At 45.9% G+C, this 23,522-nt stretch overlaps 1 protein-coding gene across 1 annotated transcript in view; it reads left to right on the forward strand.

Moving 5' to 3' along the window:
* Positions 1-23,522, forward strand: part of carmil2 (capping protein regulator and myosin 1 linker 2) — a 231,602-nt gene that overhangs the window by 152,941 nt on the left and 55,139 nt on the right. Inside the window, 9 exon segments of the mRNA XM_038805993.1 lie at positions 6,728-6,796; positions 8,495-8,588; positions 8,725-8,823; positions 10,896-11,024; positions 12,506-12,619; positions 14,527-14,702; positions 18,029-18,116; positions 20,386-20,523; positions 23,312-23,378. Coding sequence (XP_038661921.1) covers positions 6,728-6,796; positions 8,495-8,588; positions 8,725-8,823; positions 10,896-11,024; positions 12,506-12,619; positions 14,527-14,702; positions 18,029-18,116; positions 20,386-20,523; positions 23,312-23,378 — 974 coding nt within the window.

A 23,522-nucleotide genomic window follows, 5' to 3' on the forward strand; every position in this document is an offset into this window, starting at 1 on the left:
GTTGCTCCAAACTCAACAAATGAACTACAATTTTGGATTAGGATTTGAGTTTATTGTTACTTGTACCGAGGTACAATGAAAAGTATTATTCTGCATACAGTCCAGACAGATTGTTCCATACATGAAAAACATACAAATACACAATACGAAATATGAAAATACACAATGTAAATACATAGACATAGACATTAGGTGAGGTATACGGAGTGTAGTACTACTCCGTAGAGAACATGCATGGGGAGATCAGTTCAGTCCAGAAGAGGAGTCATTCAGGAGTCTGGTAACAGCAGGGAAGAAGCTGTTGTTGCATGTTCTCAGACGTTTGTATCTCCTGCCCGATGGAAGAGGTTGGAAGAGAGAATAACCTGGATGGGAGAGGTCTTTGATTATGTTGCCCGCTTTCCCAAGGGAGCGGGAGGTGTAGACAGAGTAGACGGAGGCCGTTTCGCGTGATGCAGCCAGATAGAATGCTTTATATGGTACATCTGGAAAAATAGAAAAAAAAGTCCATGTGGACATGCTGAATCTCCTTAGTTTCCTGAGGAAGTATAGGCGGTGTTGTGCTTGTACCAGGGTCCCAGGTTCGATTCCGGGCTTGGTCACTGTCTGTGCGTAGTCTGCATGTTCTCCCCGTGTCTCTGTGGGTTTCTACCAGGTGCTCTGGTTTCCTCCCACATGTCCTGAAAAAAAGTACTTCTTAGGTGAATTGCACATTCTGAATTCTTCCTCAGTGTACCCGAAAAGGCGCTAGAGTGTGGCGACTAGGGGCTTTTCACAGTAACTTCATTGCAGTGTTAATGTAAGCCTACTTGTGACACTAATAAAGATTGTTATTATCTTGGCCGTAGCGTCGACGTGGTCGGACTAGGACAGATTGTTGGTGATGTGCACACCGAGGAATTTGAAGCTTCAGCCATCTCTACTGTTGCCTTCTTTACTTTGGGGTGAACCACAAGCTGTTTCTTATGTCGACCAAATGACCACACAACCAATATGTTAGCTCAAAACCACAGTTTATTAATAACGCAAGACTTGTATCTCTTTGCAATAACACATGCGGCTCCGTACTAAACTACACCTAACGACTAAGATGACCTTTACTTAACTTCGAGTGACCGGCACTGTGCGAGATAAGGCCTTTATCCGGGTCCACGTGGTCGGTTTGGAAGTGGTTGGGTTTGTCTCAGCTGGGCTCGTCCTTCAGGAATGGTCATGGTTCCTTGAACTTGGTTGTTCTGCTGCAGTTGGTCACACACAGGCCGGTCCCAAAAGAGACAGATCTCTAGTGCGCAGGGCTTCTTATCCTCTGTCCCTTTCGTGCCATTTTGGGCGGTCCTTACTCCAGGTCCAATGGATCGATAGGGTTCTCGATCACCCTCATCGATCTCAGCCAATTAGGAGTTGGATACCTCAATAGCTGGGCGGGTCCTAGCTATCATTGTCCCAGGCACGTAGGCCTTTCCAAATAAGCGGGGGTGGTGCTGATTAGTCTGCTACTGTTGTAACGCCTTGATTCAAACTCTATTGTCCTGGGGAAATGGTGATCGACTCTAAATGGATACAAGTTTCAGCCAAGTCTGGTTTCTTTGCACAATATACAGAGGCTGTGTATCTGTCTGTGTCCCAAATTGACCACAATTCCCATGGTCCTTTGCAGGAGGCCATTTTACATGGCTACACTACCTCAGCACCATTGATGCAGACATAATCTCTGACTGTCTACTCTATCTATTCCGCTGATCATCCTTTAAACCTCTATAAAGTCGCATCCTTCTCCGTTCTAATGAGAAAAGGTCTGCAATCCTCAACCTTTCCTCGTAAGACCTACTCTCCATTCCAGGCAACATCCTGGTAAATCTCCTTTGCACCTTTCCCAAAGCTTCCACATCCTTCCTAAAATGAGACTACCAGAACTGCACACAGTACTCCAAATGTGGCCTTACCAAGGTTTTGTACAGCCGCATCATCACCTCATGGCTCTTAAATTCAATCCCTCTGCTAATGAACGCTAACACACCATAGGCCTGCTCCACAGCTCTATCCACTCGAGTGGCAACTTTCAAAGATCTATGAACATAGACCCCAAGATCTCTCTGCTCCTCCACATTGCCAAGAACCTTACCGTTAACCCTGTACTCCGCATTCATATTTGTCCTTCCAAAATGGACAACCTCACACTTTTCAGAGTTAAACTCCATCTGCCACTTCTCATCCCAGCTCTGCATCATATCTATGTCTCTTTGCAGCCGACAACAGCCCTCCTCACTATCCACAACTCCACCAATCTTCGTATCGTCTGCAAATTTACTGACCCACCCTTCAACTCCCTCATCCAAGTCATTAATGAAAATCAAAAACAGCAGAGGACCCAGAACTGATCCCTGCGGTACACCACTGGTAACTGGGCTCCAGGCTGAATATTTGCCATCCACCACCACTCTCTGACTTCTTTCGGTTAACCAGTTCATTATCCAACTGGCCAAATTTCCCACTATCCCATGCCTCCTTACTTTCTGCATAAGTCTACCATGGGGAACCTTATCAAATGCCTTACTAAAATCCATATACACTACATCCACTGCTTTACCTTTATTCACTACTTGGTCACCTCCTCAAAGAAGTCAATAAGACTTGTAAGGCAAGACCTACCCCTCACAAATCCGTGCTGACTATCCCTAATCAAGCAGTGTCTTTCCAGATGCTCAGAAATCCTATCCCTCAGTAGCCTTTCCATTACTTTGTCTACCATCAAAGTAAGACTAACTGGCCTGTAATTCCCAGGGTCATCCCTATTCCCTTTTTTGAACAGGGCATGACATTCGTCACTCTCCAATCCTCTGGTACCACCCCTGTTGACAGTGAGGATGAAAAGATCATTGCCAATGGCTCTGCAATTTCATCTCTTGCTTCCCATAGAATCCTTGGATATATCCCGTCAGGCCCGGGGGACGTATCTCTCCTCAAGTTTTTCAAAATGCTCAACACATCTTCCTTCCTAACAAGTATCTCCTCGAGCTTAGCAGTCTGTTTCACACTGTCCTCTCCAACAATATGGCCCCTCTCATTCGTAAATACTGAAGAAAAGTACTCATTCAAGACCTCTCCTATCTCTTCAGACTCAATACACCATCTCCCACTATTGTCCTTGATCGGACCCACCCTCGCTCTAGTCATTCCCATATTTCTCACATATGTGTAAAAGGCCTTGGGGTTTTCCTTGATTCTACCCGCCAAAGATTTTTCATACCCTCTCTTAGCTCTCCTAATCCCTTTCTTCAGTTCCCTCCTGGCTATCTTGTACCCCTCCAGCGCCCTGTCTGAACCTTGTTTCCTCAGCCTTACATAAGCATCCTTCTTCCTCTTAACAAGACATTCAACCTCTCTTGTCAACCATGGTTCCCTCACTCGACCATCTCTTTCCTGCCTGACAGGGACATACATATCAAGGACACATAGTATCTGTTCCTTGAATAAGTTCCACATTTCAATTGTGTCCTTCCCTAACAGCCTATGTTCCCAACTTATGCACTTCAGTTCTTGTCTGACAGCCTTGTATTTACCCTTCCCCCAATTGTAAACCTTGCCCTGTTGCATGCACCTATCCCTCTCCATTACTAAAGTGAAAGTCATATAATTGTGGTCACTATCTCCAAAATGCTCCCCCATTAACAAATCTATCACTTGCCCTGGTTCATTACCAAGTACCAAATCCAATATGGCCTCCCCTCTGGTCGGACAATCTACACACTGTGTTAGAAAAGCTTCCTGGACACACTGCACAAACACCACCCCATCCAAACTATTTGATCTAAAGAGTTTCCACTCAATATTTGGGAAGTTGAAGTCACCCATGACGACTACCCTGTGACTTCTGCACCTTTCCAAAACCTGTTTCCCAATCTGTTCCTCCACATCTCTGCTGCTATTGGGGGGCCTATAGAAAACTCCCAACAAGGTGACTGCTCCTTTCCTATTTCTGACTTCAACCCATACTACCTCAGTCGGCAGATCCTCATCGAACTGCCTTTCTGCAGTTGTTATACTATCTCTAATTAACAATGCAACCCCCCTACCTCTTTTACCACCCACCCTAATCTTATTGAAACATCGATAACCAGGAACGTCCAACAACCATTTCTGCCCCTCTTCTATCCAAGTTTCCATGATGGCCACCACATTGTAGTCCCAAGTACCGATCCATGCCTTAAGTTCACCCACCTTATTCCTGATGCTTCTTGCGTTGAAGTATACACACTTCAAACCATCTCCGTGCCTGCAAGTACTCTCCTTTGTCAGTGTTCACTTCCCCACTGCCTCACTACACGCTTTGACATCCTGAACATCAGCTACCTTAGTTGCTGGACTACAAGTCCGGTTCCCATTCCCCTGCCAAATTAGTTTAAACCCTCCCGGAGTACTAGAAAACCTCCCTCCCAGGATATTGGTGCCCCTCTGGTTCGGATGCAGACCGTCCTGCTTGTACAGGTTCCACCTTCCCCAGAATGTGCTCCAATTATCCAAATACCTGAAGCCCTCCCTCCTACACCATTCCTGCAGCCACGTGTTCAACTGCACTCTCTCCCTATTCCTAGCCTCGCTATCACGTACACCGGCAACAAACCAGAGATGACAACTCTGTCTGTCCTGACTTTTAACTTTCGGCTTAACTCCCTAAACTTGTTTATTACATCCATACCCCTTTTCCTACCTACATCGTTGGTACCAATGTGCACCACATTCTGGCTGCTCACCCTCCCCCTTAAGGATCCTGAAGACACGATCCGAGACATCCCTGGCCCTGGCACCCGGGAGGCAACATACCTTCCGAGAGTCTCGCTCACGACCACAGAATCTCCTATCTATTCCCCTAACCATTGAGTCTCCTATCGCTATTGCTTTTCTATTCTCCCCTCTTCCCTTCTCAGCCCCAGAGCCAGACTCAGTGCCAGAGACCTGGCCGCTAGGGCCTTCCCCCGGTAGGTCATCCCCCAACAGCATCCAAAACGGTATACTTGTTTTGAAGGGGAACAGCCACGAGGAATCCCTGCACTGTCTGCCCATTCATATTCTTTCCCCTAACTGTAACCCAGCTACTCTTATCCTGTACCTTGGGTGTGGCTACCTCCTTGTAGATCTTCTCTATTACCCCTCTGCCTCCCGGATGATCCGAAGTTCCTCCAGCTCCAGTTACCTAACACGGGCCGGGATTCTCCCCTACCCGGCAGGGCGGGGGGTCCCGGCGTAGCGGAGTGGCGCCAACCACTCCGGCGTCGGGCCTCCCCAAAGGTGCGGAATTCTCTGCACCTTTGGAGGTTAGGCCCGCGCCGGAGTGGTTGGCACCACGCCAACTGGCGCCAAAACCGGCGCCAACGGCCTTTGACGCCCGCCGCCCGGCAAGGGGCTGGCCGAAAGACCTTCGCCGGTCCGCGCATGCATCAGTGCGTCAGCGGCCGCTGACGTCACAACCGCCGCATGCACAGTAGGGGGGTTCGCTTCCCCCTCCGCCATGGTGGAGGCCGTGGCGGTGGCGGAAGAAAAAGAGTGCCCCCACAGCACTGGCCCGCCTGCCGATCGGTGGGCCCCGATTGCGGACCAGGCCACCGTGGGGGCCCACTGTGGGGGCACCCCCTGGGGTCCGATCGCCCCAGGACCTCTGGGCCCGCTCGCACCGACAATCCCGCCACCACCTGAGGTGGTTGAAACGACGTCAGCAGGATTGGCCTCTCAGCGACGGGACTTCGGCCCATCGCGGGCCGGAGGATCGCCGCAGGGGGCACGCCGATCGGCGCGATGCGATTCCCGACCCGTCAATTCCCGGGTGGCGGAGAATTCTGGCCACGGCGGGGGCGGGATTTAATCCGCCCCCGGGCGATTCTCCGACCCTGTGGGGGGTCGGAGAATTTCGCCCATGGTCTCTCAGGAGCTGGGGTTGGGTGCACTTCCCGCAGGTATAGTCAGTGGGGACACCGGTGGTATCCGTCACCACCCACATCCTACAGGAGGAGCAAGCAACTGCCCTAGCCTCCATCCCCTCTTACCTTACAGAATATGGCTGCACTGTGGGCCAACTGGAACTCCGCCCTCCGACTCTGCTCCCAGTCAATTGCACTCTCTGTAAACTCCCGCCGCCCTTCACGCTCTTTGAGGAAATGTAGGAGATGAAATGAAAGGAGCTCCTTACTCCCTCCTCTCCTAACTCCCTCAGTCACCAAACTCTCACTATAGCACTCAAATGCACCCAAATTCAGCACTCAGTGCAAACAAAGTCTGCACTGTAGCTAGCTCAGATTTAAACTGTGACTCTAGCCTCTCAATAATAATCGTTTTAAAGACTAAACAAAATACTGGTCATGTTCGAACAGGATTATGGGTGGGATTCCCTGGTACCCTGTCACATATTACTTGGCGGTGCCATTCCCTACTCCTGCCGCTTGTCAATGGGATTTCCCATTGAAGCCACCCCAGGCTGCCGGGAAACACGCAGGTGGGGGTGCACTGCTGGCGGGAACAGAGGATCCCAAAGTCGGGAGAGTTCGAGCCATATGGTTATATAAACTGATAACAATTATAAATTACTGCATTAGGGGTACAGTGTAAATTATATTTCTACCTGTGAAATACATTCTTCATCTGTGACCAGTTAAAGCTTTTCCAGTCTGATCTGAAATGAACAAAGTAGTTAGGGGTGCAAAGCAGCTAATAACAGTCTTAACTTTCTCAATGGCAGAACCGTGATTTGGGATAGAAACAACACTGCAGCTGTGGGATTTATGGATGTTGCAAATGCTCTGGAGAGGTAATTGAGAAATAATATGGTGTTAATATTTATCTTATGTGCCTGTTTTATTCTGCAATAAAATGTCAGAAGAGAGGAAAATGTGGCTTTCGTTTTCTCTATTGACCAGATTGAAATAAATCAAAGATTAATAGGTCAGAATTGGGGATGTTTGCTGATGAGTGCACAATGTCCAGCACCATTTGCAGCTCTTCAGATGTTGAACTAGTCCACGCACAAATGCAGCAAGACCTGGACAATATCTAGGCTTGGGCTGAGAAGTGGCATGGAACATTCACACCACACAAATGCCAGGCAATGACCATCTCCAGCAAGGGGGGATCTAACCATCACCTCTTGACACTCAATGGCGTTACCATCACTGAATCCCCCTTCATCAACATCTAGGGGTTACCATTGATCAGAAACTAAACTAGCCATATAAATACTGTGGCGACAAGAAAAGTTCAGAGACTAGGAATGCTGTGGCGAGTAAACTATCTCCTGACTCCCCAAAGCTTGTTCACCATCTACAAATACAAAGTCAGGAGTGTGATGGAGGAGTGCAGCTCCAACAACATTCAAGAAGCTCAACACCATCCAGGACAAAGCAGCCTGCTTGATTGGCACTCCTTCAACACTCCTTCCACCACTGATATACAGTGGCAGCAATGTGTACCATCTAAAAGATGCTTTGCAAGAACTAACCAAGGTTCCTTAGACAGCACCTTCCAAATCCATGACCGCTACCATCTAGAAGGGCAAGAGCAGTTGACACATGGGAACAACATGACCTGGAAGTTCCCACCCTAGTCACTCACCATCCTGACTTGGAAGTATATTGTCGTTCCTTCACTGTCGCTGGGCCAATATCCTGGAACTCCCTCCCTAACAGTACTGTGAGTGGATCCACACCACAAAGACTGCAGCAGTTGAAGAAGGCAACTCACCATCACCTTCTCATGGGAAATTAGGGATGGGCAATAAATACTGGCCTAACCAGCGAAGCCACATCCCGTAAATGAACTTTTTAAAACTTTGCTGATGACCAAGAGCAGATGGGGTGGTAATTGGCCGGGTTGGATTTGTCCTGCATTTTGTGAGCAGGATGTACCTGGGAAAGGTTTGACATTGCTGAGTAAATCCAGTGGTGTACCTGTACTGGAGCAGCTCAGCATTAACCATACAGAAACCTACAAAATGGGGGCATCTACCAAATCTCCACTGTGCTGATCTTGCTGGTGTTGAAGAACTGAGACTGTGTTAGGGGGAGAAATTGGGAAAATCCTCAAATATCAACATGAAAACAACTCAAAACACGTAATGCTGGAGGATCATTGTCATGCAGTTTAGTCGAAGATATAATATTCTTTCAGCATTATTAATGTTTATGGTAAAAAGCTTGAAATAAGCAATAGATGAAACATGCATGAATATATATTCAAGTACTCAGCTTTTCTTGAATTAGAGTTACTAAGTGTATCAAACAAATTAATTCAAAGCTGTTATCAAAAACTGAGCAACTTTGAAGTCTGACTTTTGGTCACCCATTGGTAAGGCCCGTCTCAAGTGTTCGTAATGAGATGAGGTGAAAGAAAATGTTGTGGTGATTGAAAGTTCTTTATTTGTTCTCTGTTAGTCTTCCCCCTGTTCCTTTTACTATTATTTTGTGACATGATGAAATGGGATCAGTCATCACTTTGATTTCTTTTTCCTCAGGAACTATACGCTAAGGTCAATGCCTTTACCAATGAGTGATATATCCCAGGCTTATCGCAGCAATCCAGAGAAAACAGAGGAGGCCCTTCAGAAGGTAAAAATGTCCACGATCCTATTTGTGACAGCACCGCACAAATGATTGTGATTTTGAATTTGCATTTTGTACAACACTGACTTGGAAATGTATATCAGAAAATGTAAAACTTACATGGTCGATATCTGATTTCTAGATACAGTCATATCTCCTTCGGAACAATCAGATGAAGAAATCTTCTCCAGAACAAGCCTTTCGACTGCAAGAGAGAATTGTAACTACCTCCACACAGCAGGTAAGAAGATGCTTTATTATTGATAAGACAATCAGAATTAACTGTTAATTCTCACAACATTTTCCTATTGTCAATAATAATTTCTACCCCTGCATTTATGATGCAGAAATGCACAATAAAACCACGCCGATTGTTATCTTTAACAGTCAATAGATAAATTGGCTTATTTTCTTGGCCCCAGGCAGTGATCTAGGCATGCCTTCAAGAATCTGTTCTTGGCCCTATGCTCTTCGTCATCTACACACTGCCCCTTGGTGATATCATCCATAATGTGAGGACATCTTCCACATATATGCTGACAACATTCAGCCCATTACCTTCTTTTTTTAAAAAATAATCTTTATTGTCACAAGTAAGCTTACATTAACACTGTAATTAAGTCACTCTGGAAAGCCCACAGTCACCACATTCCGGCGCTTATTTGGGTACATAGTGGGAGAATTCAGAGTGTCCAATTCACCTAACAGCACGTCTTTTGGGACTTGTGGGAGGAAACCGGAGCACCCGGAGGAAACCCATACAGACATGGGGAGAATGTGCAGTCTCCGCACAGGTAGTGACCCAAGCCGGGATTCGAACCTGGGACCCTGGAGCTATGAAGCAACAATGCTAACCACTGTGCTACCATGCCACCCTTTAAAAAAAAAACAAATAACAATAAACAGGACAGGAGGAAATTGTTGAGTTAAGTTACTTTGCAGCATTGCTGGCGTTAATGGAGCCCAAATTTGAAAGCTAAGGTTTACTATGTATGGGGTGGGATTCTCCGAGCCTCTGGGCCAAAATCGCGCTCGGCACAGGGGCGTAGAATGGGCTTCATTCACGCAATTCTCCGGTCCCCGGAGAATCGCTGCCAATCGGGTGCACACGGTCGACACACCGCCGGTCGGGGGCCATTGAAAGTGGCCCCCGGAGCAATTCTCCAGGTGCAGCTGGCCGAGTTCCCACCGGTGTGGTTCTTTCATGGTTCCACCTGGCGTGGCGGCTGCAGACTCAGTCCGCGGCCGACCTAGTTGGGGGGGGGGGGGGGGGGGATCATTCACCGGGGAGGGCCTCCAGGACGGCAAGGCTATTGATCGGGGCCACCGATCCGTGGGCGTGCGCAATCTGGAGGGGGCCTATCTTCTTGGTGCCGGTCCGCAGTGTGGGTCCGCCATGTCGCTCGGGGCTGCCGACACAGGCCGCCACCGTGCGCATGCGCAGGCCCCTGACCAGAAGTGCAGGGCCTCATATCGGCAGCCGGAGCAGCGAGGAGCACTCCGGGGCTCTGATAGCCCCCAACAAATTGCAGAATCACCCTGGACTTACTCCAGGTAAGTCCAGAGTGACTCGCGTGCTTTTATTCGCGGGCGTGGGGACATAGCCCCATTATTGCAGAATCCCGCCCATGGTTAATACCATAACTTATATATGCTCCAAGATCAAACTGCAAAAGTAAGGTTAAAGCTGAATTGATGTTTTATGTATATCTCAAGGTTGTGCCTAATATAAGATATGAACAGGTTATTCATGGTCAGTTGCTGAATATCAAATTTCCTTTGTATACGGATTGCGATGCTTTGGAAAAGAGATTTCGGAAACCTACTCTGCAGAGCTACCTATTGGCCAGAGCCCACAGCTGACTTGTGTCATTTAAAAAAAATAAATTTAGAGTACCCAATTACATTTTTTCCCAATTAAGGGGCAATTTAGCGTGGCCAATCCACCTACCCTGCACATCTTTGGGTTATGGGGGTGAAACCCACGCAAACACAGGGAGAATGTGCAAGCTCCACATGGACAGTGACCCGGGCCAGGATCGAACCTGGGACCTCAGTGCCGTGAGGCAGCAGTGCTAACCACTGGGCCACCATGCTGCCCTTGACTTGTGACACCTGATGTTGCAAAGTTGAATGAAAATTTTTGACATAGAAATTTGCAATGGTAAATGTTGATCGGAAAACATGATCAAACATTTTGACAACAGGAAGCAGAGTTTGTGAACAGGAAGCACACACTATTTAGGGCACAGAATAATGTACAGGGTTGAGTAATTGACCAAATCCACAGTAACTTGTTACCTTTTTGTACAGATGGTGGACAGTATGTGTGAAAGGGTACAAGAAAATTTGAACATCATTAGCAACGAGTCCGTGAAAGAAAGGCAAGAAGATGTAGCATTTGCTGAAGAAACCATAAAGGAGGCTAAGATGTTAACCACTGTGAGTCCCTGAAATATTTAAAAGTGTATCCTCTTACTTCCATATCCTACTGGATTGGCATATCACTACTCTGGAATGTTAGTTGCTGTAATCATTTAAATACATTGCCTGTTTCTTGATTCGTAGATGATGTTTACTCAGGGTCACAGGTTCCTGTCATGGGTCTTCATGTGACTGAACAGGTCAGTTGTTGACTGCTAATCTCTGGGCATATAGAGCAGGCTAGCCCATGAAGTAGTGGGATCTGGAGTCCAGGATTTGCGTCCTTTTCTTTCGTTCACTGCTGCCTCTGGGCCTCATTATCAAGACATTGGGAATCAAAGCGTGATGCAGCTTGCTGGACAAGTTGTCGCTATTTTGAATAAGCTCCTCCCAGTCAATTCCCAGTCTCCTGCATAGGTTGAGTGAAACAGGCATCACTTAGATCTTTGACCCGAACAATGGCATAATTCAGGAGGTGCTAATGCTTTGAACTAATATGTCTCCATGTGGTTTTGTATTTGTCCTTCTGGCGGAAGGGGGCATTTGTTATAATGAGACCATGCTCAGCATGCTTTGTCAGCAGGAGGATGTCATTTCAGTGCCTTTTGCCTCCCTGTTTTCCCCAGTGGCTCAATGGCCCCTCAACAACCCCTCCCCAAACCCCCGGGGTCTCCTACCACTCCACAGAACCCCCAGGGAATTCCTCCCACCCCTTGACTGCCCTCTAACCACTTACCTGACAAACCCACCTTTTCCCGGGCTTGAAAGCAGCTGGACCTTTACTCACCTGATTTATAGCAGTCAGTGCCGTAAAAAAAAGGGGCATAGCCTCCTTGTATCCAAATCTGAAACCCCTCGACAGAAGGCCCTGGGAGCCCTGTACAGTTCTGCCCCTGGCTTGAGTCAGGAGGTTGGTCGAGAAAAGATCGGAATAATTCCAAGTAAAAAATTAGAAGCAGAGTGACATTCCAACTCTTGATTGCCACTCCAAGGAAGTTCAGGCCTGATGTCTTATGTGGAGGAGAAGAAATGCACAGTCTCGAGGGGCCGAATGGTCAGTTTCCTTTTGTAAAATTCTATGATCTGAGTGATGACCAGTTTTTCCAATTCCTGGTAATTAGCTGGTAGGGTTGTAATGAAAGAGCCTTCGAGATACTTGAAACATGGTAGGCTGGACTGAATAATCTTTCTTGATCTTCATCTGTTCCCATACTTGAGTTAATTAACAACATCAAAGAAAATCTAGCAACTGTTTGCCTCATTTCCCTCAACATGTATTTTTTTCACTCGATCTTGGAGAACTCTAGTTCATGAACACCTTCAAATTTCTACTTCTTCACCCATCCTGATACAGTTTGGCCAAGAAATCAGGAATTGAGGGGTGGCATAAAGTTTTATATATTTTTTTAATTATTAATGATGTTGAAAACTTTTATAATTGTTTGCACCTCCCACCACGAGTTTCTCTCTTTCCAACTCCAACTCTTCTTGTTCTACAGATGTTACCGACCTTGTATCAAATGGGTAACACTCCACCTTTACTAAGAACAGTGCAGCACAAACTGGAGTCAGCTGCTGAAGAGGTCTCTCAGGCTGTGGAAGAGGAAATCCAGGTAAGGAGCAGCTGTCCAGCTGATATGAGTCTTTAAAAGCTCTGCGCACCATTTCCCCCTCACAGATTATGTGCTGACATTTCCCTCTGGGGAAAAATTAACCCCTTTGTGTTTATCCAGAATTTACAACACACCCTTATCTGGGAAATCACAATGCCCCCTTATTCAACTGATTTTGTGATGGCCACGAGTATGGTGATGAGTCAGCATCACTTGAGTTCACGCCTCTGGAATGTCTCATCTCTCATTTATTAGTTTTTATGTTCCTGTGGGACACTGTGTAACCGTGGCAAATTTCCTGTGCATTCAAAGCTGATTTGTTGATATGGCTCCAAACATTTGCCTATTTCATAGCCAGATAGTGAATTTGGACAATGGGTGAAGCTTAAATGCGATTGACCTGTTCTCACATGCATGGAACCTCAAATGAGGCATCTAGCATGTGCGCAGAACCGCAAATAGATCCACCCGTGTTTGCACAAGGCACTTTCGGTTATGTCAATTGAAAATTGTTCTTCAGTTCTGAAAATTCGGTTACCCGCTACTGAAATTGGAATGCCTGATTCAAATCTGGTGGTAAGGGGCTTCACAGGAGTGAGAAGGATATTGCTCCTAACGGAAAAGAAACTCCCCACAGGAGATGCAATCCTGTGTTCCGTGTGATTATGACGGTATTCCTAAGGGCTGTAGTCCGATGTTGTAGGTTGTGAATGTTTATGTATAGAGGCAAGAACTGATTGTGGTGTTGTGGGTAATTGTATATGTGGTCCTTCTGAATTCCTCTTTTTCAACTGAGATTAACTTTGACCTTGAGATTAACTTTAACATTAACCTCAGTTGTGCCTCTACTGCTCAGGATTTCCCAGGGTTACCTAGAGCATGGGTTACCTTTTCTAGTAAAGTAAACAATAGCTGTATACCATTCTGAAGACAACGCCTGGAAATGAGACCACCATGGGTGGAAAGGCAGGTTGCGAGAGGGATACACACAGTTTGCAAAGAGATATTGATAGGTTAAGTTAGTGGGCACAAAGTTGGCAAATGGACCATAATGTGGGGAAATGTGAAGTTGTTCATTTTGGAAGTAAGAACAAAGTATTATTGAAATGGAGAAAAACTGCAGAAAGCTGCAACACAAAGGGACTTGGGGATATTTGTGCACAGAACACAGAAAGTTAGCACACAGGTGCAGCAGGTAATCAGGGAGGCTAATGGAATGTTGACCCTTATTTCAAGGAGGTTGGAGTATAAGGTCGGGAAATCTTGCTGCAATTGTACAAGGTACTGGTGAGACCACATCTGGAATTCTTTGGTTCCCTTATTTAAAGAAAAACATTATTTCATCAGAAACGGTTCAGAGGGATTGTCTTATGAGCAAAGGTTAAACAGGTTGGGACTCTACTCACTGGAATTTAGAAGAATGAGAGGTAATCTCATTGAAACACAGAGGATTCTTAAGTGGCTTGACAGAGTAAATGCTGATGTTTCCCCTCATAGGACCAGAGGGCATAGTCTCAGAATAAAGGGGTGCCCATTTAAGTTTGAGATGAGGAGGAACCTCTTCTCTCAGAGGGTTGTGAGTCTTTGGAACTCCTTGCCACAGAGAGCTGTGGAGCAGCGTCCTTGTGTCTTTAAAGCTGAGACAGGCAGATTCTTGATCGGTAAGGGAATCGAGGGTTACAGGGAAAGGGCAGGAAAGTGGACGTGAGGAATGCCATATCAGCCACCATCCTATTGAATGGTGGAGCAGGCTCGAAGGGCTGAATGGTTCCTATTTCTTATGGTCTTATAAAAGACTGTCACAGCACAAATACATTCTAAGAAGGGTCCAATCATCCTTAAATTTAGTTGTATGTTCTCACAATCATTTGGTAAAACTAATTCGCTCTTTTTGATTCTCTTCTTAGACACTCATTCAATCCCTCATGAAATCGACCAGCATCCTCTGTCCTCATGTTCTGCAGAAAGTCAACATTCAGGAACAGATCACTAACAAAGTGTTTGATAAACTCGTCATTCCCAAGGACTTTACAAGGAGCGTGATTGTTGAACAGGCTGGATTGGAGATTGTGAACAAACTCAGGTCTGGATAGTCCACCACTCCAGAGTTACTCTGTAGTCTTCCATTAATTACTTTTAATGGGGAAGCAGAATCTCGAGGAGATTATTGTTCAAAGCATTTCTGGCCCCATGTCAATTCAGAAAATACATGTACTTAATGAGACACAACTTAATATTTTAATACACATTTCTGTATAGCTCAGCAGAGGCTCATCATCTTTTTATCAATGCGTCATTTATGATTGGATAATGAGAAGTATCGAGAGCAAAAGGTCTCGGATGGAGAAATTACTTTCCTCATTCATGGCTAATTAGTGAAAAATGGTTCTCCTGAATTGCCCTTCCCTTTTAATGAACCCTAATTCTAATGCAAATTTCCCTGAGCCTATCTCTGCCAGAATGTTTTTGTCTCTGTGCAATAATTAACAGACAATATGGGACATTGGCACCAGTACTGGGGAAAGAGGGAGCTGTTCCGTTGGGATGGTGCTCCACTTGAATCATGTTGGGACCAGTGTTCTGGCAAATCGAATAATTAGGGCTGTAGATATGGCTTTGAAATAAATTGTGTGGGGTGGGATTTGGTCAGAGGAATAAAATCCTGGTTTAGCTCTAAACCGCTGGCTTTTAAAGCAGACCAAGCAGGCCAGCAGCACGGTTAGATTCCCGTACCAGCCTCCCTGGACAGGCGCCGGAATGTGGCGACTAGGGGCTTTTCACAGTAACTTCATTGAAGCCTACTCGTGACAATAAGCGATTTTCATTTCATTCATTTTTCAAATGGCAACTTATTATCTAAATGGAGAGAAACTTCAAAATGTTTCGGTGCAGGGGGATCTGAGAGTCCTCGTGCACAAATCGCAGAAAGTTAATACGCAGATGCAGCAGGTACTAAGGAAGGCAAATGCAATTTTGGCATTCATTGCTAACGGAAGAGAATATAAAAGCAGGGACATGCTGCTGCAAGTGTATAGGCCATTGACGAGATGGCATCTGGAGTACTGCGTGCAGTTTTGGTCCGCTTACTTGAGGAAGGGCTTAAATGCATTAGAGGCGGTTCAGAGAAGGTTCACTAGATTGATTCCAGGGATGAAGGACTTGTCTAATGATGAAAGATTGAGCGGTTCAGGCCTCTACTCGCTGGAGTGAAGAAGAATGAGTGGAGATTTAATTGAGGTATATAAGAAGCTAAAGGGGATTGACAGAGTAGATGCAGAGCAGATGTTTCCCCTTGTTGAACATTCTGGAAATAAGGAGTGACAGATTTAAAACAAAATTGAGGAGGAATTACTTCATTCAAAGGGTTGTGAATCTGTGGAATTCTCTACCCCAGAGGGCAGTGGGCATTGGAACACTAAACAACTTTAAGGAGATGGATAGGTTTTTAATCAGTAGCGGGATGAAGGGTTATGGGGAGCGGGCAGGAAGATGGAGATGAGGCCGAGATTAAATCAGCCATAATCGTATTGAATAGTAGCACAGGCTTGAGGGGCTGAATTGCCTATTCCTGCTCCTAGTTCTTATGTTCTTAACAAAAAGGCAAATAATTTTTTAATGTATTAGCGTTATTAACTTTAAAAAAATGGGCTACAGCATTTGTTGAATTTTATCTTCTTGATACCTGATCATCGTAAATGGGAACAATGAATTAAAATGAATAACCGTTAATGAATAACCTTCCTCTCCCTTGACTTTGGGTCACAAGTGAAATGAACAATGAAAGTCTCCATCTCGTGTGCAATGGATGCTAATAGCACTTAAGCTGCCTATTTGATGGCAATTGACTTTGAACACAAGAAAGAGAATTGGGGCTGGAAATTTCAAACCCTTTGTGGACGACAGGAACTCAGCTGAAGCTGGGATTTAAAGTATGTTGTTAAGGGTAATGGAGGAAATATTGACCTCAGACGGTGACTGTGGAATTTATCACTAGTTTAAACCAGGAACATCTTTTTTTCCTTAACCTGCAGCTGTGACCGCTCACCTAAAAAAGCACAGAAAGCAGCAAACTACATTGAAAAGTCAAATGTTTGGTTGCTATTCTTTTTGCCAAATATGATTCCTTACTAAACCCATAAACATAGTGGGGAGGGAATGTCCAGCAAAAGCAAATGTTACTTGTAAGCAGGCCTGTGGCATGTTCACAATTGTGAATTGTGAACATGTCAATACCCTGGTATAGGTGAGGAGGGCATGGGATTGTACCCACACAACAGTAGGAGAATGTTAAAACATTTACAACATGCCACAGAGGCAATGGGCGCGATTCTCCGCTCCTCGCCCCCTATTCCCCCCCCCCCCCCCCCCCCCCCCCCCCCCCCCCGGGGGCTAGGAGCGGTGTTGCGAGAAACTCGTCAAAGTGGCGCGGCGAGAATGACGCGGTCGGCGGCGCCTAAGTGACATCAGCCGCGCATGCGCACGTTGCCCCGCTCCAACCCGCGCATGCGCGGTTACCGTCTTCCCCTCCGCTGCAAGACGTGGCGGCTTGATCTTGCGGGGCGGCAGAGGGGAAAGAGTGCATCTCTTAGAGACGCCGGCCCGACGATCGGTGGGCACCGATCACAGGCCAGTCACCTAACGAGCACGCCTGTGGTGCTCGATCCTCCCTCCACCCCCCACAGGCCCCACACTTACCTGTTGCGCGATATTCACGCCGGCAGCGACCAGTTGTAGTTGCCACCGGCGTGAACCCGTCGAGACCGTCAGGCCGCTCGGCCCATCTGGGCCGGAGAATAACCGGTCGCCAGGAAAAAGGGCGAGTGGTGATTCTCCGAGCGGCGTGTCGCAAAACGCGACACGCCATTTTGGGGGGGGGATGGGAGAATCGCGGGGGGTGCCAGAGCAGCCCTCCTGCGATTCTCCCACCCGGCGTGGGGAGCGGAGAATCGCGCCCAATGTCTCTGCACTCTGCCTCTCACTTTGGAAATAGCTGTAAGATCCAAACTCATATTTTATCTATTTCCAGTCACTTTTAAAAATGTGTTTTCTAAATTTAAAGAAGTTTAAAAAAATTAATTGGACCAGCATTTATTTTGCATCCCTAATTGCCCTAGAACAAGGCCATTTCAGAGGGCATTTTAGAGTCAAACACATTACTGTGGATCTACCTCCCCAAAGAGAGGTACGGCAGTACTGACTCCTAGATATCATTGTTCTGTAGACCCATTCCGACCCAATGGAGCGGTAGTGGAATGAGTGTGATTACTAACTAGCTAACAATACAAAGTACAATTGTACCAAGGAATTTGTGTTCACCTATAGCATAATTAGTAAGATGATTTCACTGACAGAGAAGATGCTTGATTAGCTCCAATAAATAACAAATACTTTTGCTTTGTGTTGACACAGTGAAGTGAAGCTTAATGTCACTGCTGCTCTAATCGACCACTTTGTGGACCACATTCTGAAGGACCTGACCATTGCTCAGCAGAAGCTTGTGAGTGTTGCTATGTGCTCCGCTGTGGTCTGTGCTTCTATTTACAGTGATAGAGTCAAATCCTATAGGAAATTAACTGTACAATTTACGTAAACTTAAAATCTTTGTGTAGTCTGCCAGCCCCAGGTTGCACTTCTCTGCCTGCCCCCCGGGGCTGCACCCCTCTGCCTGCCCCCGGGCTGCACCCCTCTGCCTGCCCCTAGACCAATGAGCGCCTGCGGGTTCTAACTTCACCCTTACCTTGCCCTCCCCCTTCCCACCCCCTAGTTATCATGGAGATGCTCCCCCCTCATTTGTCTATTAACGTTCATGGTGCCAAGTACTATTCTGTATATTAGAACCTATTTTACCAGGGACCTTACCCAAAATAATTGTCATTGTCGGAAGAACAATCCATTGTCCAATTTATAAAATATAATCCTGCTGCAATGGTTACATTCAAAATTCAATTGAGAATTACATGGAAATTGAAACACTGAAACAGGCCAGTTGGCCCAACCAGTGTTGATCTTCCACCCAATCATCTGTCCTCGGAAAGATTGGCCCTATTTTTCACCCTTGTGTTTTCAAATTGATTTCTCAAGAAGCAAAAGGAAAACGTGCCGAATATTCTTTCCCATCATTTCTGAGATGTGGGCGTTGCTGCCAAGGTCAGCATTTGTTGTCCACTACAAATTGCCCATGAGAAGGTGGTTGTGAATTCCCTTCTTGACAACTGATTGACTTGCAAGGCCAGCTCAGAGGCTAGTTAAGAGTCAGCCACATTTCTGTAGGTCAGACCAGGAAAGGACAGCAGATTTCCTTCCCAAAAGGACATTAGTGAACCAGATGGGTTTTTATGAAAATCCAAAGGTGTCATCCATTGCTCATTCTAGTTTTTAATTCCAGATGTACTTAATTAACTGAATTTAAATTCCCCAGCTGCTGTGATCTGATTTGAATTTAGGTCTCTGGATCATTAATCCAGATTCTGGGTTCCTAATCCAATAATATAACCACTACACAATGTTCTCCTATTACCAGATAAAGAGGTACAGCTTCTCTACACACTTAAGGTTGATAACATAATTGGCATTAATTATATGTTGCTCTATAGTTGTTTAGCTGGATAGCTACTGGATAGCTCCAAAAGATTAATTTTGAAAGCTTCTTCCTTGAATCTGATGCCTGGCCTGTGCTGTGCGAATTAATCTCTACCTCAGTACCTCCTAGATAATCATTCCTGATTTCCGCTCCGAACAACTTTCCTGCTGGCAAGTGCCTGTCTATGGGAATCAATTGAAGATTAGATAATACTGGATCAATCTCAACTGTGAGTGTGCCCAAATAACATGATGGCTCCGGTGTGAAGAACGGCCACTGGATCATCCTGGAAGACAGTCAACAACTGTCGGCACCTAATAATAATAATAATCTTTATTAGTGTCACAAGTAGGCTTACATTAACACTGCAGTGAAGTTACTGTGAAAATCCCCGCGTTGCCACACTCCGGCGCCTGTTCGGGTAGACTGAGAGAGAATTCAGAATGTCCAATTCGCCTAATAAACACGTCTTTCAGGACTTGTGGGAGGAAACCAGAGCACCCGGAGAAAACTCACACAGACACGGGGAGAGCGTTCAGACTCTGCACAGTGACCCAAACCGGGAATCGAACACGGGGACCCTGGCGCGGTGAAGCAACAGTGCTAACCACTGTGCTACCGTGCCAGCCATCATGGAGGGGAGAACAATTTTTGAAAAGACACTTTTAGGTATTAGAATTTCAGTTCTATGTACATGGACAAGAGGCATCCATAAATCTGAGGAGCTCAAGTTAATCTAACCACCTGGGAAAAAACTAACAAGATTGCATCAGTTGACAGTTTTGCGCCCCATATAATTTTCCATTCCACTTTAGTCAATCAGGACAAAGTGTAAGATCGGCAGCTGATCTATGGTGCAGTTATGGTGATGGAGTGGGAACAGCTCCAAGGAACTATCCACTCAAAATATTTTATACAGCATTCAAGGAGGAAGACAATAAAGGTTTCCGCCGGGATATGAGATATAGCCTTTAACGGTGGAATTGAACAAATAGCAGGAATCAGTGTCCAGTAACAAGAACTATAAAACATTCAGGAGCAATTCTATGCTTGTTAATAAATCATCCTTCCAGTTACTTAGGGATGAGCTTTTTGTTCTTTAGATCTCGGGTCACAATCGAAACCACCATGTATGTTATTTTGCTATTTCAATTACACGCACTCAGCGATGTCTTTCTCCATTTAGGCATCTCATGCATCAAAACCACCAAGTGAAACGTTATCCTCAGACAAAGCAAATGCAGAAAGCTCAAAAGATGAAACCACAACCAGCGAAGCTAAGGATTCATTGGACAAACCCGATAATAACTTGGCACCAATTGAGGTATTGTTCATAGCAGACGTTCAACTTGGGAATTGACTTTCTCCTCTGGATGCTTTCTTGTCCTTGGGATCTTCGCTTGTGCTTTTAAGCTAAGAAAGTAACAAACTCTATTTCATGACTTCTGCAACAATTTAATAGATTGGCTTTTTCGTGGCTCATCGAAGACTGAAGGATTGTTAATTATGTTCTTTTTCTTTAATTCAGTATTCTTTACAGTGTAAATTAAGAAAGATTTAGTTTCCAGGGAATACATGAAGAGTTTGATACAGAGTTTGGTAATTCTCCGTCTGCGACTATGGTGTGAATTCTCTGGGCCGGGAATCACGTGGGCAGGAATCACAATAGGTCTCCCCAAACGTGAACTTGACATGGTGGACCTGGTGGTGGGCCAAGAGAGTAACCCCTGAAGGCAGTTGCCCACAAAGTCCACCTGAGGGCCACCTCCCCCCCCCCCCCTTTCGGGGCCCTCCTAATAGGAAGAACCTCCACAGGGACCCCATTAATAGATTAATAGGGGGACCCCCCAGGAACCCCCTTAATAGGGTCACCCTACAGAGACCCCCTAACTAGAGCGACCCCCACATGGACCTCCCAACTAGAGGGAGACCCCACAGGGACAGCCTAACTAGAGGCACCCCTCCCCACCCACCACAGAACCCCTAGAAAAAGACTTCTGTCTGGAAGCTAGAGAGTAGTCTAGACAAGGGCAGTGAAGGAAATTACAGTTGTAACACTTATCTGGAAGCACCACGTGTACATTCCTGGGAAGAGAACAACTGCAACCTGTGATTAAACCTCTCGGATCCTGTAGCTGCAAGCCATTCATTTATTTCTAGTAGTGGGCTGTGATTGACAGCTTTCACAAAATGCTGCAGCCTTGATTCAGTCATCTCCCTTCATGGGTGAGGGTGTTAAAACCCCAATGTTTATAAACATCAACCACATCAAAGAGAGGTAAGTGCTTTCCAATCACTAAGTGCATTCAAGCATGTGATTACCATGCAACTTACCTCTCTTTGGCCGACTTTATACAGAAGATAACTGTACATAGTTTAAGGTTCCCCACTCCTTAACGGGAGCTGCAGACCCACAATGAGAATATTTAGCTGGGAAATTGGATTGAACCAGTATTCGGTGAGGCTTATGGGGAGTCTGATTGTTCCCACCCCGTAAGTCCTGTGTTGGTTATGGCAGAGTATCTTTATTTAGGGGGTTCTTGGGGGAGTCTCTTTATTTAGGTGGTCTCTTTATTTAGGGGATCTCATTATTTAGGGGGTCTCTCGTGGGGGGGGGGGTCTCTTTAGGCATTTCTCAGGGTCTCTTTATTCAGGGGGTCTCTGGTGGGGGGGGGGGTTCAGTGGGCAGGTCTTGAATTGTTGAGGGAAGGTGCCCTCGGATGTACTTTGAGACCAACTGTCTTAAAGAGAGGTCCACAGCGTCAGGACCAGTGGTGATTCTTGCTCACAGGATTCCTGACCCAGAGGACCAGAGAATCTTGCGGGCGTGGAGAATATGATGCCCGGCCCGCTAAGTGACGCGGGGCGCGAACGTCGATCCTGATGCCAGCGAGGGGCCCGAGCATTGGAAACAGAATGGGGGGTGGGCGCCAATCTTTTTTCTTCACGACGCTGGATTCTCCGTGTCATCAGGAACTCCACAACCGGCAAAGCGAGGCGGCAAATCCAGCTCAATAATTCAAACCAGACTTCAGATTGACATCCAGTTGTCAACACAGTTTGCCCTTTAGGTTCAATCCAATTTCCCAGCAGAATATTCTCATTGTGGGTCCGCAGTGCATCGGTCTGAAAGGTGACTTTTTTAAGTGAGCGAACTTGGTCAAAAGCATCTCCCTTTCCCTCTCATCTCCTCCAGCCCTACAACCTTCTGAGATTTATGTGCTCCACCATTTCTGGATATCCCAAATGTTAATTATTCCGCCAATGGCACTAATCAGCTGTCTAGGCCTTTAAGCTCTGGAATTTCCTTCCTAAATCGCTCCACCTTTGTCCCTCCCTTTACTCCTTCAAGACGCACCTTAAGACCAATTTCTTTGGCCAGGATTTTGGTCATTTACTCCAATATCACCTCCTATGGCTCAGACTTTCATAGAATTATAGAATTACCTATAGAAGGTAAAAAGAGGCCATTCAGCCCATCGGCTCTGCACCAACCCTCCGAAAGAGCACCCTACCTAGGCCCAATCCCCCGTCCTATTCCAGTAACCCTGTAACTCCACCAAACCTTTGGACAGTAAGGGGCAATTTAGTGTCGCCAATCCACCTAACCTGCACATCTTTGATCTGTGGAAAGAAACCGGAGCATCCACAGGAAACCCACACAGACACGGGGAGAACCTGCAAACTCCAGACAGTCACCCGAGGTCAGATTTGAACCTGGGTCCCTGGAGTTGTGAGGCAGTAGTGCTAACCACTGTGCCATCATGTCGCCCTAATTTGTCTGATAATGCTCCTGTGAAGTGACTTGGGATGTTTTGCCATATTAAAGGTGCTATGTTGATACAAGTTTTTGTTGAGGGCATTCGTGTTCAGAGGAAAATGTCTTTTAAATCAGAAGCTAAAATTGATGCATAATTGGATGTATTTATGGTAATTGTAATTCAGTTATGGATACCTGACTACACATTCCAATGCAGAATATTAAGAATGTCAGAATAATGGTGCAATGATTTAAGTTATAAATATCAGTAATATTTACAGATATAATATAGGCCAAATGGCCTCATTCTGCAGCGTAACACTTCTGTGATCCTGTAATGTCTCTTCTATAGAGTGTGACTATGCTTCGCAGGAAGACAATACACTCCAGGAGAATCAGGCCAACCACAGCCATGAACCGTAAGTGGTGTTGTTGATACATTTATTTTAATTGATTTGCTGTTGTTTTCAGACCCAGGAAAACAATTGAAGTCAATATTAGCTACAGGGTCATCCCATTCAAGGAGAAGGAGGCAGTCATCTTACCATGTAAGACTAGTATCT

Source organism: Scyliorhinus canicula, chromosome 9 (genome assembly GCF_902713615.1).
Source record: "Scyliorhinus canicula chromosome 9, sScyCan1.1, whole genome shotgun sequence".
Taxonomy (NCBI): Eukaryota; Metazoa; Chordata; class Chondrichthyes; order Carcharhiniformes; family Scyliorhinidae; genus Scyliorhinus; species Scyliorhinus canicula.